The sequence below is a fragment of the Choristoneura fumiferana genome, chromosome 18 (assembly GCF_025370935.1).
Source record: "Choristoneura fumiferana chromosome 18, NRCan_CFum_1, whole genome shotgun sequence".
Taxonomy (NCBI): Eukaryota; Metazoa; Arthropoda; class Insecta; order Lepidoptera; family Tortricidae; genus Choristoneura; species Choristoneura fumiferana.
Window position 1 is genome coordinate 60,757 of NC_133489.1, and position 14,316 is coordinate 75,072.

The 14,316-nt window shown below is 45.3% G+C and overlaps 4 protein-coding genes across 4 annotated transcripts; 2 read left to right on the forward strand and 2 right to left on the reverse strand.

The window, feature by feature from the left end:
* Nucleotides 1–1,091: 1,091 nt before the first annotated feature.
* On the forward strand, nucleotides 1,092–3,602 carry LOC141438455 (DNA repair protein complementing XP-A cells homolog). Its single transcript, XM_074102336.1, is given in 4 exon segments — nucleotides 1,092–1,222; nucleotides 2,754–2,896; nucleotides 2,898–3,103; nucleotides 3,167–3,602. Coding segments are annotated over 3 exon segments (783 nt in total). The 5' UTR covers nucleotides 1,092–1,222; nucleotides 2,754–2,755.
* An 842-nt stretch (nucleotides 3,603–4,444) lies between these two features.
* Nucleotides 4,445–7,262, reverse strand: LOC141437883 (zinc finger protein 706-like). The gene is made up of 3 exons (XM_074101440.1): nucleotides 7,083–7,262; nucleotides 6,824–6,967; nucleotides 4,445–5,174 (listed from the first exon to the last, which is right to left on the reverse strand). Exons 2-3 carry the CDS (start codon nucleotides 6,965–6,967, stop codon nucleotides 5,085–5,087), a joined length of 234 nt encoding a protein of 77 aa, XP_073957541.1. The 5' UTR covers nucleotides 7,083–7,262; the 3' UTR covers nucleotides 4,445–5,084.
* A 115-nt stretch (nucleotides 7,263–7,377) lies between these two features.
* On the forward strand, nucleotides 7,378–9,730 carry LOC141437882 (probable malonyl-CoA-acyl carrier protein transacylase, mitochondrial). The gene is given in 5 exon segments (XM_074101439.1): nucleotides 7,378–7,977; nucleotides 8,726–9,152; nucleotides 9,230–9,494; nucleotides 9,497–9,550; nucleotides 9,553–9,730. Coding segments are annotated over 5 exon segments (1,179 nt in total). The 5' UTR covers nucleotides 7,378–7,618; the 3' UTR covers nucleotides 9,627–9,730.
* Nucleotides 9,731–12,733: 3,003 nt separating this feature from the next.
* On the reverse strand, nucleotides 12,734–14,036 carry LOC141438417 (very long-chain specific acyl-CoA dehydrogenase, mitochondrial-like). Its single transcript, XM_074102281.1, has 2 exons — nucleotides 13,727–14,036; nucleotides 12,734–13,215 (listed from the first exon to the last, which is right to left on the reverse strand). Exons 1-2 carry the CDS (start codon nucleotides 13,995–13,997, stop codon nucleotides 12,734–12,736), a joined length of 753 nt encoding a protein of 250 aa, XP_073958382.1. The 5' UTR covers nucleotides 13,998–14,036.
* Between the last annotated feature and the right edge of the window lie 280 nt (nucleotides 14,037–14,316).

The following is a 14,316-nucleotide window of genomic DNA, read 5'->3' on the forward strand; positions in this document are numbered from 1 at the left end:
GATCCCATCATCAGATCTTGACTTGGTGACTATGGGACCACCTCAGAAGAGTACCCTTTCGAATAAAAAAAGAAATTTGAAAATCGGTCCACAATTGACTGAGTAATCGGCGAACATACATAAAAAAAATACTAACATTGGAACATAGAACCTCCTCCTTTTTTGTAGTCGGTTAAAAAGTCGCCAGATTAGTCGCTAAACCATTTTTGTCGTCAAAACCTTTTTTGGTCGCTAACACTTAGCAAAAGTCGCTAGTTCTAGCGACAAAGTCGCTAAATTGGCAACACTCGGTAGCATTTATTCTTCTAAGGGGCTGTTTCACCATCCATTGATTAGTGTTAACTGACGGTTAAATGTGATGCCGTCTCCGTCTATTCGAACAAAACAAATAGAGACGACATCACATCTAACCGGCAGTTAACACTAATCAACGGATGGTGAAACAGCCCCTAAATATTCATTTATACTATAGTAACACTTCTGAGTTAAAAAAAATCTTTTAGTAGTTGTATAATTTTTTTAACTTTTGTTTCTGATTTTATTTGGGTAGGTAATTTATTGTATATTTTTACAAACATGGCGTAAGTACTGTCACTGAGTATTTAGATAAATACTCAAAGCGTTGACAGCTTTCGCTGGCCAGTCTATAAAGTGCAAAGACATTTAACATTTTGATTATGGTCAGTACTTCTGCGGAGCCACTGCAAAAACTTCCCGGAGCTCCAGGGGTCCGCAGAGTGGAGCACACTTTCAGAATTACTATAATAAGACTTATTACAAAAGACGAAGCAGTATGGACCAAAACTCCTTAGCCTTTCATTTTGTTACAATAACCTAAAAAAAACCAACGTCAAATGTGTCAATGTCAATTTGTCAAACACCAACCAAACAAACACAAAAACCTAACCTCAGGAATGAAACAAACATACAGAAACTTGAACTTGGATTTATTAAATAAATAAACTTGAAATAAGGTTTTACAACGAAAACTAATTCGTACTTTCTATTCAATGTTGTGTATGAAGTTAAACCGACTACTGATAAGTCTCTATTAACGATAACGAATAGTGCAGTGAAGTGAAGGTAGTACGCATAAATTTTAATGATCACTCCTTGTAACCCGCCAACAGTCTTAGTAAATCTGTTTATATGGATAGTGTAAAAAGAAATTAATGAAGTATCCAAAGTAAAATAACAAGAACTCTTTGAATCTTGGCTTTAGGTACTTATATAAAAGCTGAAATTTGTATGATATTTCTAATTCAGGTTAGGGCTTCATATCATGAGAACAGGCGTAGGTGGACTAGATTTTGTTTAGGTACACTACATAGCTATGACGGTATTTATGTTTGGCTGTGATATTTCCAGCTGTCCATTGTCCATACTTACTTACTCCTTTACTTCAGTGCAGCAAACAGATGGGAAAAATATTTTTTCCTAAGTCCATGCTTTTTACTGCAAAAATATAATAATGGCAATGGCAATTTGTGTCCCTATATGTTTGCACTTTTAACAACTGGGTGAAAAGGTTTAAACTGCTTAATAACATTATTTTTTACAACCATGTAATATTTTTATGAATGTAGATATATTTCTTTTTCCAAATTGTTATTCATAGCCATCAAGTCTTATTAAGTGTAGCAGCGAACACCAACATACACAGATATGAAAGTGTTCCGAAACAACATCTTAATATTGTATTGTATGTACTCTTCATTGTACAGTCAACTACAAAGAGATTTATCCATGTTAATCTTACAAAATGATGTAACTTTTTGCGTGCCATAATTATCATTGACTTGTTTAAAGTGCAATAATTATGTATCCTTCCTAGGAATGTACACTAACAAGCCTTTTACTATCTACCAATATATTATGACAAAAATAAGCAAACATTCAGTGTTCCAAAAAAATGTAACCAATATTTTAAATTCAGAACATAAATCAGTATAGGGCTATACTACGAAGTGCAAAATTCAAACTTCGTATCTTGCCATGCTGATAAGAGAATGAGAGGGATGGTACGATACAAACTTAGATTTTCGAATTTTGTAGTAGCCCCTCTGAATCCAAGCAAGCAGATTCGAAGTTCAAACACTCAATTTCGTCTTCATTATAGTTATACTAGTAGGTATTTTCCGTAAACCATTAGATCCAGCAGATGAATTAAACTTCTGGGATTTTACTTAATTCCAATGAGAAATCCTAAAAATGATTGTAGATTTCATTATGATTTCATTTTGTTTGAGGCTTGTTAGTGTACATTTGGAGGAAGCGTAGTGATAATGTAAGGTTTTGTTGCTACCAGAAATGTCACCGACCAAGGAATTATAATTAATTCCTTGGTCGGTGGCCATAATTGGTATGCGAAAAGTTACATCATTTTGTAAGATTAACATGGATACATATACATCTCTTTGTAGTTCACTGTACAAAAAAAAACGAAATTAAAGAAACACAAGGTAACATCAAGTTCATAAACTGGTGAGCAAAATTTTGATCAAAATATCTGAACACAACTATTGTTAATGAAGTAAAAACGTGTTCAGGTATTATTGATCAAATTTTTGCTCACAAGTTTATGAACTCGACTGTACACAAATATTCGATCTCTCTACAAAAAACGTATTCATTAAAATTATTATTTGTTATTAAATCAATCTCTCATAGGTAAAAAATAAAATGATTAATTTTGTGGCAGCATATCTGAATTCGCAGGACTCGAAAAGGGTTAATAAAGTTTTTCTTTTTAGGAATGGCTAGCGAGGTGGCAACGGCGGACGCCTCCGGCGGCGCTCTGACGGCGGCGCAGCGCGCGCGCATGGAGCGCCAGCGGCAGCGCGCGCGCGCCCTGCACGACGCGCGGCTGGCGGGGGCTCGCGGGGGCCGGGGCGGCGCCCGCCCCGCCCCGCCCCGCCCCCGCGCGCGACACCGGCGGCGGCTTCCTGCTGGAGGAGGAGCCGGCGGCGCCGCGCGCGCCCGCGCACGCGCCCGCGCCGCTCGCGCACCGCAGCCTGCAGCCCGACTGCCTCGAGTGCGGCCGCGCCCTCGCGCACTCCTACCTGCTGGACACGTTCGACTACAGCGTGTGCGACGAGTGCAGGTGAGTGCCGCGCCCCCCGTCCCGCCCGCCCCCGCCCTCGCTCACTCGCTCACTCGCCCGCAGGGACGACGCGGAGGCGCACGCGCTGGTGACGCGCACGGAGGCCAAGGAGCAGTACCTGCTGAAGGACTGCGACCTGGACAAGCGGTCGCCGGCGCTGCGCTGCGTGCGGCGCCGCAACCCGCACCGCGCGCACTACAGCGACATGCGGCTGTACCTGCGCGCGCAGGTGGCCGAGCGCGCGCTGCAGGTGTGGGGCGACGAGGCGGCCTTGGAGGCCGAGCGCGCGGCGCGCGAGGAGCGCCGGCTGAAGGCGGCCGCCACGGCGGAGCGCCGGCGCCTGCGCGAGCTGCGGCTGGCGGCGCGCTCGTCGCTGGTGCGCACGCGCGGCGCCGCGCCCCACCAGCACGCGTGGGGGCCCGAGCGGCTGAGGGACGAGGACCTCTACGAGCGCGCCTGCACCACCTGCGGACACGTCGAGACCTACGAGAAGATGTAGCGCCACCCGCGCCCGGCCCCTTTATTCCGAACGTGGATACCACTTACCATACAGAATACTCGTCTATACTTGTCTAATGGTGTCTGGCTATGTACGGTCGAAGTCCAAGATTTTGTTTCGTCTCTAGTCTCTGTTGAACTACCTATCATATAAAATTATCAGAAGGTAAACAGGGACGAGCTCCTGAAGTGTACCTAAATATCTTTCGCTTCGACTGTACCTCGGTCATTTAGTGAACGCGTGACGTGACAGAGTTCGAATGGAATAGGGATGTGACGTAATTCGTTTGCGATGTCCCGTCCGATGAAAGTTCGCGGAACGCAGCGCAAACCACGACCACCATGAGGCGTCTGCCGCGGGCCGCTCCCGCCGCTCGCCACGTTCGATTGCACGGTCCCTCTGCCGCCAGGAAACCGGATCATTAACTGTGTAGTTTTCTCGTAACCACTAATACCTCGCTCCCGCTAGGTTCGTTGTGCCTTGACCCTGCGACTAGCCTTGGCTCGTTTCCGTGATTGATTATAGCTGCTAATTTTAGTAAATTGTGAATTCTTCCTCAGCATCCCAGTCGATCATAAAAGATTACCTATCCTTTGTTCGCCTTATCATACAAACAATCAACGCAATGTGTAGTACTGTACTGTGTTTCCACTTTTATTGGATATTATTCAGACTAAGACTTGAGAATGCTTTGAGCTAAAGTGTCTCATCATCAATGTTTTGCGACTATTATACCTATGTAGTGTGAAACGATTATAAACCTAATGTTTGCATGCAAATGAAATAAATAAGTATACCTAATTAAGTTAATGTAATAAAGTATTGGAATAAAAGATCACAAATAAAAAATGTTTGTATATTTTATTCTAGCCAGGTCGAGTGCCCGCGGCCGGCCGCGTCGCGACACCCGCCGCGCGGCGAGGGGCTTCAAATTCGGTTTACAAAGAACATGAACCTTCACAAAGAGTTTGGAACAAATACGAATGCAGTTAGTCTGATCTGACCGCGCTGTACCATCATCAACCACAAACATCTTTAGGCACCAGAAAAGTGGATGCTGCAAGATGGCTCATTAATAGGAATACAAACCTTAACGAGCGCGCTAACTTTTAGCACCCATCCCAAATCACTTGGATTTGTTTATTGAAACTGAAATATAACTGCCCATTTGGGGTCCATATAAAAGACCAAGCTAAATTTTTAGCAAGATAGAATCACATGGGGCCCAGTTGGGTTTGTCCCGTTAAATAATTGTATTAAAAAGAAAATATTGATGATAACTTATTCTTGTGTGGTTATTGTGTTGGTGTACCATTTCAGTGCTAGTGCTAGATTTGACTAACCATAACCATCCTAACTTAGCACCTGTCATTGTTCCCGTCCCGATACGCGGCGCGTCAGACCAGACAGTAACAATAGTTTTTATTACAAATCTTATGAATTAAATAAGTGTTTTAGAACTAAATACAGAGAAATGCAGTGTTAGATAGCCTTTAAGTCTTCTGGGAGGTCATTCTTGGGGTGCTTGTTCTCGAAGTGCTGCTTGTAGGTCTTGGGGTCCGGCATCTGCGCCTGCGCACACACACACACACACACACACACATTAGCATTACAACCAATATTATAATAATAATAATATAATATAGCCTTTTTGTTCCGCACTGGTATTTCTATTTTTTTTTTTTGTTGATTATCATAAAATGTCCCTCAGTTCGGTGTGTCTTTGACATAGGCCTCCTCCAACTGCCTCGTTGGAGGGTTTGGTCTGACGTCCAAGGTGACGGCCTGGTTGGGACCTAATACCATCTGGTTGGAACCAATATTACCTACAAACAATTTGGTTCAACAAAATGTAAAATATGATGTACATAAAGCAGCATCTTTGGTAACTAACTTTTTTAGGGTTCTGTGTCTCAAAAGGGAAAATAGACCTTTTACAGGATCATTTGCGTGCCTCTATGCCACTGTCAACTAAACAGATTTTGTTTAATATTTTAACGAGGTTTAAATATACCAATGTGAAAGCCACAAAAACTGTCTGTATACAAAAGCATGTCCAAAGAATATATGTATATATATATATATACATCACAATTGCTTCACCTGACAAAGACTTCCTCAGAATCATATTTACACCTTTGACTAAACTACTAAACAGATTGAGTTGACAATTGGGCATTTCTATCTACCGTTGTACCCTGAGTTTATCTCTCAGACTTCAACAAAATTTAGGAGGTAGACTCAGTTCATAATTCCAAGCTGGAAAAAACAGGGTCTCCAGATGTGTCTCCAAAATACTGTCTGGAAGTGTTCATTTTGGTACAAATTTTTGTTAATAATTTTTGTGACACAAAATTATATTATATAATTAATAAATGTAATTTACGTTGCCTATTTATAGTATCTAAAAGCTTTGCTTACAATTAGTTTGGGACTTGGTCAATTGGTGTTAGTACCACATGATATTATATTTATTTAATATTAGAATTATTTTAATTGTACAGTATATTTAGTCAGCGCGCGCGCGGAGTGGTCATTACGCGCAGCCTGCACAAACAGGCGGCGCTGCAACGTCACTTCATGACAATAGCCCAATATGTTGTGATATAGAATGCCTCACAAGTGTTAATTAATTTTTAATTGTTCAGAATAGTCAAATAGTAATTAAAAAAATATTAAGTGTAAAACTAGCATCAGGTAAATTAGTCATTTTTATGAACAGACATTGTTTTGATGCAGAGGGTTTGATTATTATTTGATGCAGGTTTTTCAGGAGAACCAACAGCTTATGACATACAGATTATTAGTATAGTGGCGAAATCTTCTTTGATTCAATACTCTTTGATTCATGTTAATTTGGGCAACAATGTCTTGATTGGAGGAACATGCTAGACATTGTTGCACAAATTAACATGAATTAAAGTAGAATGATCAAAGAAAAAAGGATAAGCCCTGAATCAAAATAGCAGCCAATTGTAGTTCTGACACGGGCCCTCCTGACGCTCCCAATCTGTTGTTTTGAGACTTTTTTTTGAGTTTGCTATTGCACTTTTAACAATTGTGACAGACTCAAGTTTAGAAAGATTTGAACCGCGTGTTTGTTTGCCAAGTTTGCACAGGGGCATAACAACGCCAAGAATTTCGACACTCAGAATCATAGCAGACTTGCTCAGAATCGCTAAAAATGCAATAGTAGAGGACAGAAGAATGTGTGTTGGTACCTTGCAGAGCACGCAGACGTGGATGAGTGCCTTCTGCGCGGCCTTCTTCTGCTCGGTGGCGCTGTGGCCCTGCTGCTTCTTCAGCTTGGACTGCTTCTCTGCTGCCTTCGCCTGCGACTGAAGCTTCTGCTGCCCGCGCGCCATCTGCGAACGCACAACGGACCACTGCAGCGGACCCGACCGGCGCCCAACGACTGGACACTGGACAGACACGTCACGTCGTATCGTTTACCGTAAGAAAAAGTAAAACGTGGTTTACCTTCACGAGAGAAAGCTTTGCGTCCGAATGAAGTTAATTTGTCGATAGTCAGCGGATCGGGTGACACTCGAACTTTTATATCGTTTCGTACGTCCGGTTCGAGCCCACCGATATACGCAGAGATGATAGAATCGGGGGCAGAAAAATAATACCAGTGAAACGAATCTCGCAGATTATGTACCTACATCACAGGAATTAGACAATGGAGGATGATGACAGCATTGGCAGTCGAGCGAGTTTTGTCTATGTTTAAAAACGCTGAAAGACAGTGGCGTTTTGTCAATTCGTCGATAACGTTCTCTCTCGCTCGTCTCTGTTTGTAAACAATAAAAACGTGTTTGAACTGTCAACGTCCAAAGTGGACCGTTTTGTTTTCTGTTCGAGTTTTTTAGTCTGGTAAAGAAAAACAGCAGTTTCTATCGTCACGTTAACTAATGATATTTTCCGAAAATTGTGAAAAGCAGCTCAGTGAGCCTGGACCTCTTAAACTTCTGTCATATCTGGAACAAAACGGTTTATAGGTTAGGTCAGTCCTGATGTTTTGCGCGACTGGGCGGTCGTGCTGCGCTCGGGCGCTGGCGCTTTCGCGCGGGATGCGGCGGGCGGGAAGCGGCGGCGGCGGCGATGGCGAGAGCCCGCTGCGGCGGCTGCTGGACGGCGCGGCCACGTTCGGCGAGCCGGCGGCGCCGGGCGAGGGCGAGCTGCGCTGGGCCACGCAGCCCTACGCGCGGCGCGGCGGGGCTGCGGGCGCGGGCGCGGCGCCGCGCGAGCAGCCTGAGGACACCGTGGTGTTACTGTTCCCGGGGCAGGGCGCGCAGCGCGTGGGCATGGGGCTCAAGCTGGCGCACCTGCCTGCCGCGCGCGACCTCTACCAGCTCGCCTCGGAAATTCTTGGGTGCTTAAACGTTATTATGGCAGGCAGTGTTATTATGTTCCAAGTCAAATACTCAAAGTACACTCAGTCTACAAAATGGCTCACTTGTTCATATACATAATCAAAGTTCAATCATAACTGGAGATGATGAATGTTTCTGTCTGCTGAGAGCTCTCGGTTGAGTATCTGTTCTAACTCAGGTGTCACTATTGACAAGAGAGATGCTTCATCAGAGGAGCTATCATCAGTGTGGGATATTTTTACAAGCTTTTCTTTCACTTTTTGCAGGTGGCAGGACCTTGTGCAAGGTCCGCCCGGATTGCTACCACCATCTTGCTCGCTAATCCTGCTGTGAAGCAGCAGTACTTGCACTGTTGTGTTTCGGGCTGGAGAGTAAGACAGCCGGTGAAATTACTGGCACTTGAGGTATCCCATCTTAGGCCTCTAGGTTGGCAACGCGTCTGCAATACCCCTGGTGTACCAGATGTTTATGGGCGGTGGTGATCTCTTACCATCAGGAGACCCACTTGCTCGTTTGCAATCCAGTCGAATAAAAAAAAATACCCTGTTTATTGATTGATTTATTTGTTTGTTTGGGTTAAATCTTGGAAGTTAAATTTGACCCATCAAGGGCATACTTTCATATAAAGAGTTTGTTCCGTTCAGCCAAACAGTTACGGCTCGAATGGTCTCCAGCGATGACACATTGATGTTTATGAAAATCAAGAAAAACAGATGGCGCAGATGTGGTGACTGAACTCTCTTGCAGATGGGACGTGTGGCGCGTGTGCACGTCGGGCCCCGCGGAGGAGCTGGCGGCGCGGGTGCAGCCGGCGCTGCTGGTGACCAGCCTGGCGGCGCTGGAGGCGCTGGCGGAGGCGCGGCCGGGCGCGGCGGGGCGCGCGCGCGCGGCGGCCGGCTTCTCGCTGGGCGAGCTGGCCGCGCTCGTGTGGGCCGGCGCGCTGCCGCTGGAGCGCGCGCTGCGGCTGACCGAGCTGCGCGCGGCGTCCATGGCGGCGGCGGCGGCGGCGCGGCCCGGGGCGCTGCTCACCGTGTGGCTGGCGGCCGACGCCAACCTGCCGCACTTGTTGCTGCGCGCGCGGGACCACGCGGCCGCCGCCGGCCTGCCCGACCCCGTCTGCCAGGTCGCCAACCACCTCTACCCGCACTGCAAGATCGTCGGCGGGGACGAGGAGGTCTGTATGTGATACGAGAGCGAGACGGAAGGTGCGGTACGAAGTTCGTCTATCGTGTCGTTGTCTGTTCGCGGCAGGCGCTACTGTTCGTGGAGCGTGTCGGCGGGCGGTTCGGCGTGCGGCGGTCGGCGCGCGTGGCGGGCGCGGCGGGCGCGTTCCACACGCCGCTGATGGCGCCGACGACGGCGGTGCTGCGCGCGGCGCTGGCCGCCTGCGAGGTGGCGGCGCCTCGCGCGCGCGTGGTGTCTGCGGTGGACGCGCGCGCGTACGGCGACGCGCGGTCGGTGGCGGCGCGGCTGGCGCGGCACGCAGCGGCGCCGCAGCGGTGGGAGCAGACGCTGCAGCGCTGTACGCGCGGCCGAGCGGCGCGCGCTTCCCTCTGACGGTGGCGCTGGGGCCGGAACCGCGCTGCGCGCCACGCTCAAACAGGTCAACGCGAAGGCCTGGGACTCCTCCATACAGATCGAAGTCTGATCTGAACGACCATACGCCCCTTTGTAAATATGTGTAGATATATTTAGAAGATATTTAGCTTTAAGAGATGTACTGATTGTTATAGTAAAAAATATTCGGAGTTACGACATTTTTTTCACCTTGATTCATCCTTCATTTGCTTATTAACATAATAGTACATTACTGCAGATGCCGCAAAGTAGGAATTGCCGGCGAGTAGTTACAGATGGCCGAGTGAACGAGCAGGCCACCTAGAGATACGAGGCCGACAATCCCTGTTCGGGTACATACGAAGCTTGTATAGTGCTTTTCTCAAATAAATCCAAGGAAATAAATAATACCATGTCACTTGATCAACTCATATCGGAAACAATAACGCTTAGGTATTTTTGTATTTGAATTAAAAACCATTACTTTTAGGTATAAACCGTATGTATTTGATTTTTTTTCTATTCCCCAAAATACTTTCTTTTTTTTGTGTTGTATTTGACTTTGTTTATTGAAGTGACATACGTACATCAGATAGAATACAATGTATAGTAAAGAATAAGAATTTAAACATTTTGATTAGCCAGTTATACAACATACTCCCCCGTAATCAAAACAAGATTATAAACATAAACCTATTCCTTTTATAAATTCTGATGCTTGATACGAGCCAATGGCTTAGTTAGTACATCAGCCACATCTCCAAAGTATTGATATATACGACATTAAAATATTGTTAGATAATAAATCTCGTATATAATGAAATCTTGTGTCTATATGTTTGGTTCTGTTGTGGTGAACCGGATTCAATGCCACTTCTGAGCAGACTGTGAATCATTATAAATAGTAATAACGTTGACATACCAGTAAGTTCACACTCAATCGCCTCAGAAATTCAGCCTCTCTACCGCACTGGACAAACTCATATATTCGCTTCGCTGGACGACAGGGCAATGGTGGTTTGCTTCTTACTTTCCCATGAAATGGCTCCTGGCCATAGAAAAATAGAATCCGGTGTATGAACGACGATATAGGACAATTGGCCAATCTGCATCCGCGTAGCCAATTAGACATCCCGTCTTTCCTGTAAGTAATGCCCAAATCGATAGTGCCTTTCAATATTGTAATACACGTTTTGCGCCTTCCAATGACTTTTATCATATTTAGTATTGAATTGACTCAAAATATGATGTAGCAAAAGCAATGTCTGGACGAGTATTAACGGCCAGAAAATTGAGTGAGCCTATCAATTGCTGATACGGATAGATAATGAAGATTCACTTACATTCTTCTCACTCGGCAGAAACTTTTTAGTTTCCAACGGCGTAGGAACGCTCTTACAGTTCATCATGTGAAACTTTTGTAGCAAATCACGAATGTAACTTTCTTGAGATATTTTAATCTCATTAGGTTTGTAATGTATATTTAAACCTAAGTAATAACTGAGTTTGCCAATCACTTTCAGACTAAAATGATTCCGCAAGTCAGATATGACAGTATTTAGAGTTTTATTTTCTTTGTACAAAATGACAATGTCATCGACATGGAAAGCGAGTATTATTAACTCGTTACCAAACTTTTTAGTATAATACATGCTTCCGAAGAGTTTGGTTAAAACCTATGCATTGTAAAATTTCGGTCAACTTTTTATACCATGCTCGTGAAGCCTGTTTAAGGCCATAAAGCGATCGTTTCAGTAACATACTTTATCTTCTTGACGGTTTTTATAAATCCTTCGGCTGACTCATATACACTTCTTCCTCCAAAATTCCGTTTAAAAATGCCGTATCAACGTCTAAATGGTGCATTTTCATTCCCTCTTCCGCAGCCAATGCGAACAACATGCGTAAAGAAGAGTTTCGAAACGACTGGAGAGAAAGTTTCCAAATAGTCAATACCATAAACTTGATTAAATCCTTTCGCGACAAGTCTGGCTTTATATTTAATTACGTCACCATGCGCATTTTTCTTCAGCTTGTAGATCCATTTGCAAGGTATGACTTTCTTATCTGGTCTATCAACGAACCCAAGTTTGTTTCTCAAGCAGTGACTGATATTCATCTTGCATAGCTTGATACCATTTATCACTATCTCTGCGTTCAAGCCTGTGTATAAGTTGTAGGTCATCCATCAGCTGAGGGGATGAAGTTTGCATGCATACACAATTGGCAGCAGAATTAGGTTTTCTGGTCTCAAATTGTACCTTGGTTCTACAGAATCAGTATCAGATTCAGTTTCTTCTGATGAAGATGCAATAACAGGTTGAACTGACACATTTGGAGTAACAGCGTATGCCACTGTTCCACGACATTAATATCAGACTGAACATCTTCTGATATAATATCTACAATATCAGGTTGAATCTGTTTATTTTCGATGACAGCGCTTGTGACAGGTGTTCGACTATCTGAACTATTTGACGAGTTTACTTGCGAACTAAGCAATAGAGGCACAACTGCTGATTCAGTTAAATTATTATCAGACTTACAAGTTGTCTTTACTTTCAAATCTTGAAAATCACATTCAAAGAAAGTAACATCTCTGCTTTTCACAAGTCTTCTGGGATATCTAATATCTCTGAAATAATAACTTCTTGGATCTTCTGAATATCCAACGAAAATATGCTCGGATGCTTTCATGTCCAATTTCTTCCGATTACATTCAGGGACATGGATGAATGCTCTGCATCCAAAAACACGCAGATGAGAAAGATTTGGTATTTTAGCATACCATTTCTCGTACGCCGTCTTCCCATTGAGAGCACGGTGAGGAGACCTATTTTAAGATATACAGCCATCTCTGCAGCATCTTGCCAATAAGCCGGAGAAAGGGAACTGTCAGAAAGCATTGACCTTACTTTCTCAAAATTGAGCGATTTGTTCTTTCTGCAATAGAATTTTGCTGAGGACTGTAGGGAACTGTTGTTTGGTGTTGAATTCCTTCATTTTGTAAATATCTCGAAATTCAGCATTAACATATTCTTTCCATTATCGCTCTTCAATATCTTAATCTTTGCTCCTGTTTCCCGCCTAACTACTGTGGACTGGAAAATACGAAACTTGTTCTTTACTTCCGCTTTTGAAAGGAATAAAGAATACAAAAGTCATACGAGAAAAATCATCTATAAAAATAAAATATACTTATTGCTTGAAATGAGTTTTCAGGAAATGGTCCACAAATATCTGAATGAATAAGTTCCGCGGCGGCACGCGCGCCAGCGCCTCGTGGGCCCAGGCCTCCGCCAGCCGCAGCTCGTGCGGCGCGTGCGGCAGCTGCAGGCGCGCGGCGCGGGAGGCGCGCGACAGCACCACGGCCGTCGTGTACACGTCGATGGCGGCGGACGCGAGCCGGTTCAGCACGAACTGTTCGTCGACGACGGCGCGGCCGTACCGCACCAGCGTGCCCTCGACGGTCTGGCCGAACGCGTCCACGCAGCGGGCCAGCTCGCGCGCCGCGGGCCGCAGCTCGGGCGCCACGAGCGGCGAGATGTCGGCCGGCGAGTGCAGGCCGACGGCGCGGCCGGCGCGGCGCCCCGCCTCGCTGAAGATGAGCCCGAGGTGCGCCGTCGGGTTCTTGAACGCGCGCTGCAGCTCCTGCAGGTGCGAGCCCGCGAACTGGATGCCTGAGGGCCGACACCATTACCCATTACGACACCACACTCACTAACCTATTGACCAGTTACAAATCGATACTACATAACCTAACCATAAAAATTACATTTTTAATACAAGCTTTTTTTTGCTGACTGTACTCTTTGGTTTTTTGTTAACTACTGTTATTTTTAGATTAAGATTTCATGTAAAAACTTTTCGACACCAAATAAATCAATTATATTCTATTTTAAATCGATGCTATGGCTCTGGCTGGACTACCAGGATGTCACTACTAGATTATTGTATTGTCACGCGATTTACATAAGTATTCCTTTCAAGTCAATCTGACTACTGGAAGTTGGTCAAATTTAACTTGCAAGATTTGATAAGAGAAAGAAAGACAGACAACGGGACAGGTGAAACTAAATAAAAGCTTGTAAAAATGTATCAAAATGGCATGCGACACGTTACGGAAAAGAGCCAGAGAGATGGGAGGCAGGTGACCGGTCAGCGGGCAGGGAGGAGGCGGGCAACACTCACCGGTGAGCGCGACGAAGAGCCTCAGGATGTCGTTGGTGCCCTCGAAGATGCGGAAGATGCGCAGGTCGCGCAGCACGCGCTCCAGGCCGGCGCCCTTCATGAAGCCCATGCCGCCGAGCACCTGGATGGCCTCGTCCACTACGGCCCAGGCGGCGTCGGACGCGAACACCTTGCTGATGGCCGCCTCGAGGTGGTAGTCGCGCGCGCCCGTGTCCATGTTGCCCGACACCATGTAGGCCAGCGACTCCGTCACGTACTGCAGCATCGCCATGCGCGCCAGCTTCTCCTGGGGGAGAGACCGCACCGTCACACCCTATACCGTATACCGTCTGCTGGACAGCAATCACTAACTTGTTTATGTAAAAGAATTGGTGTCGTTTCCTGGAAAGCATAACTGTCACCATTTTTTTTAACATAAACGACGTTCTTCACTGCTGCTGTATTACATACAGCGCCGCTACCTTCCTTGGCAACTAGAGATGTATATTAGTTTGCTGTCGTGTCGAAACGTAATGGAAAATTTATAGACAGTAGGCAGTCAGGTCGCAATCAGAACTGTAACACTCGTACGTCTACTACGTGATATAGGA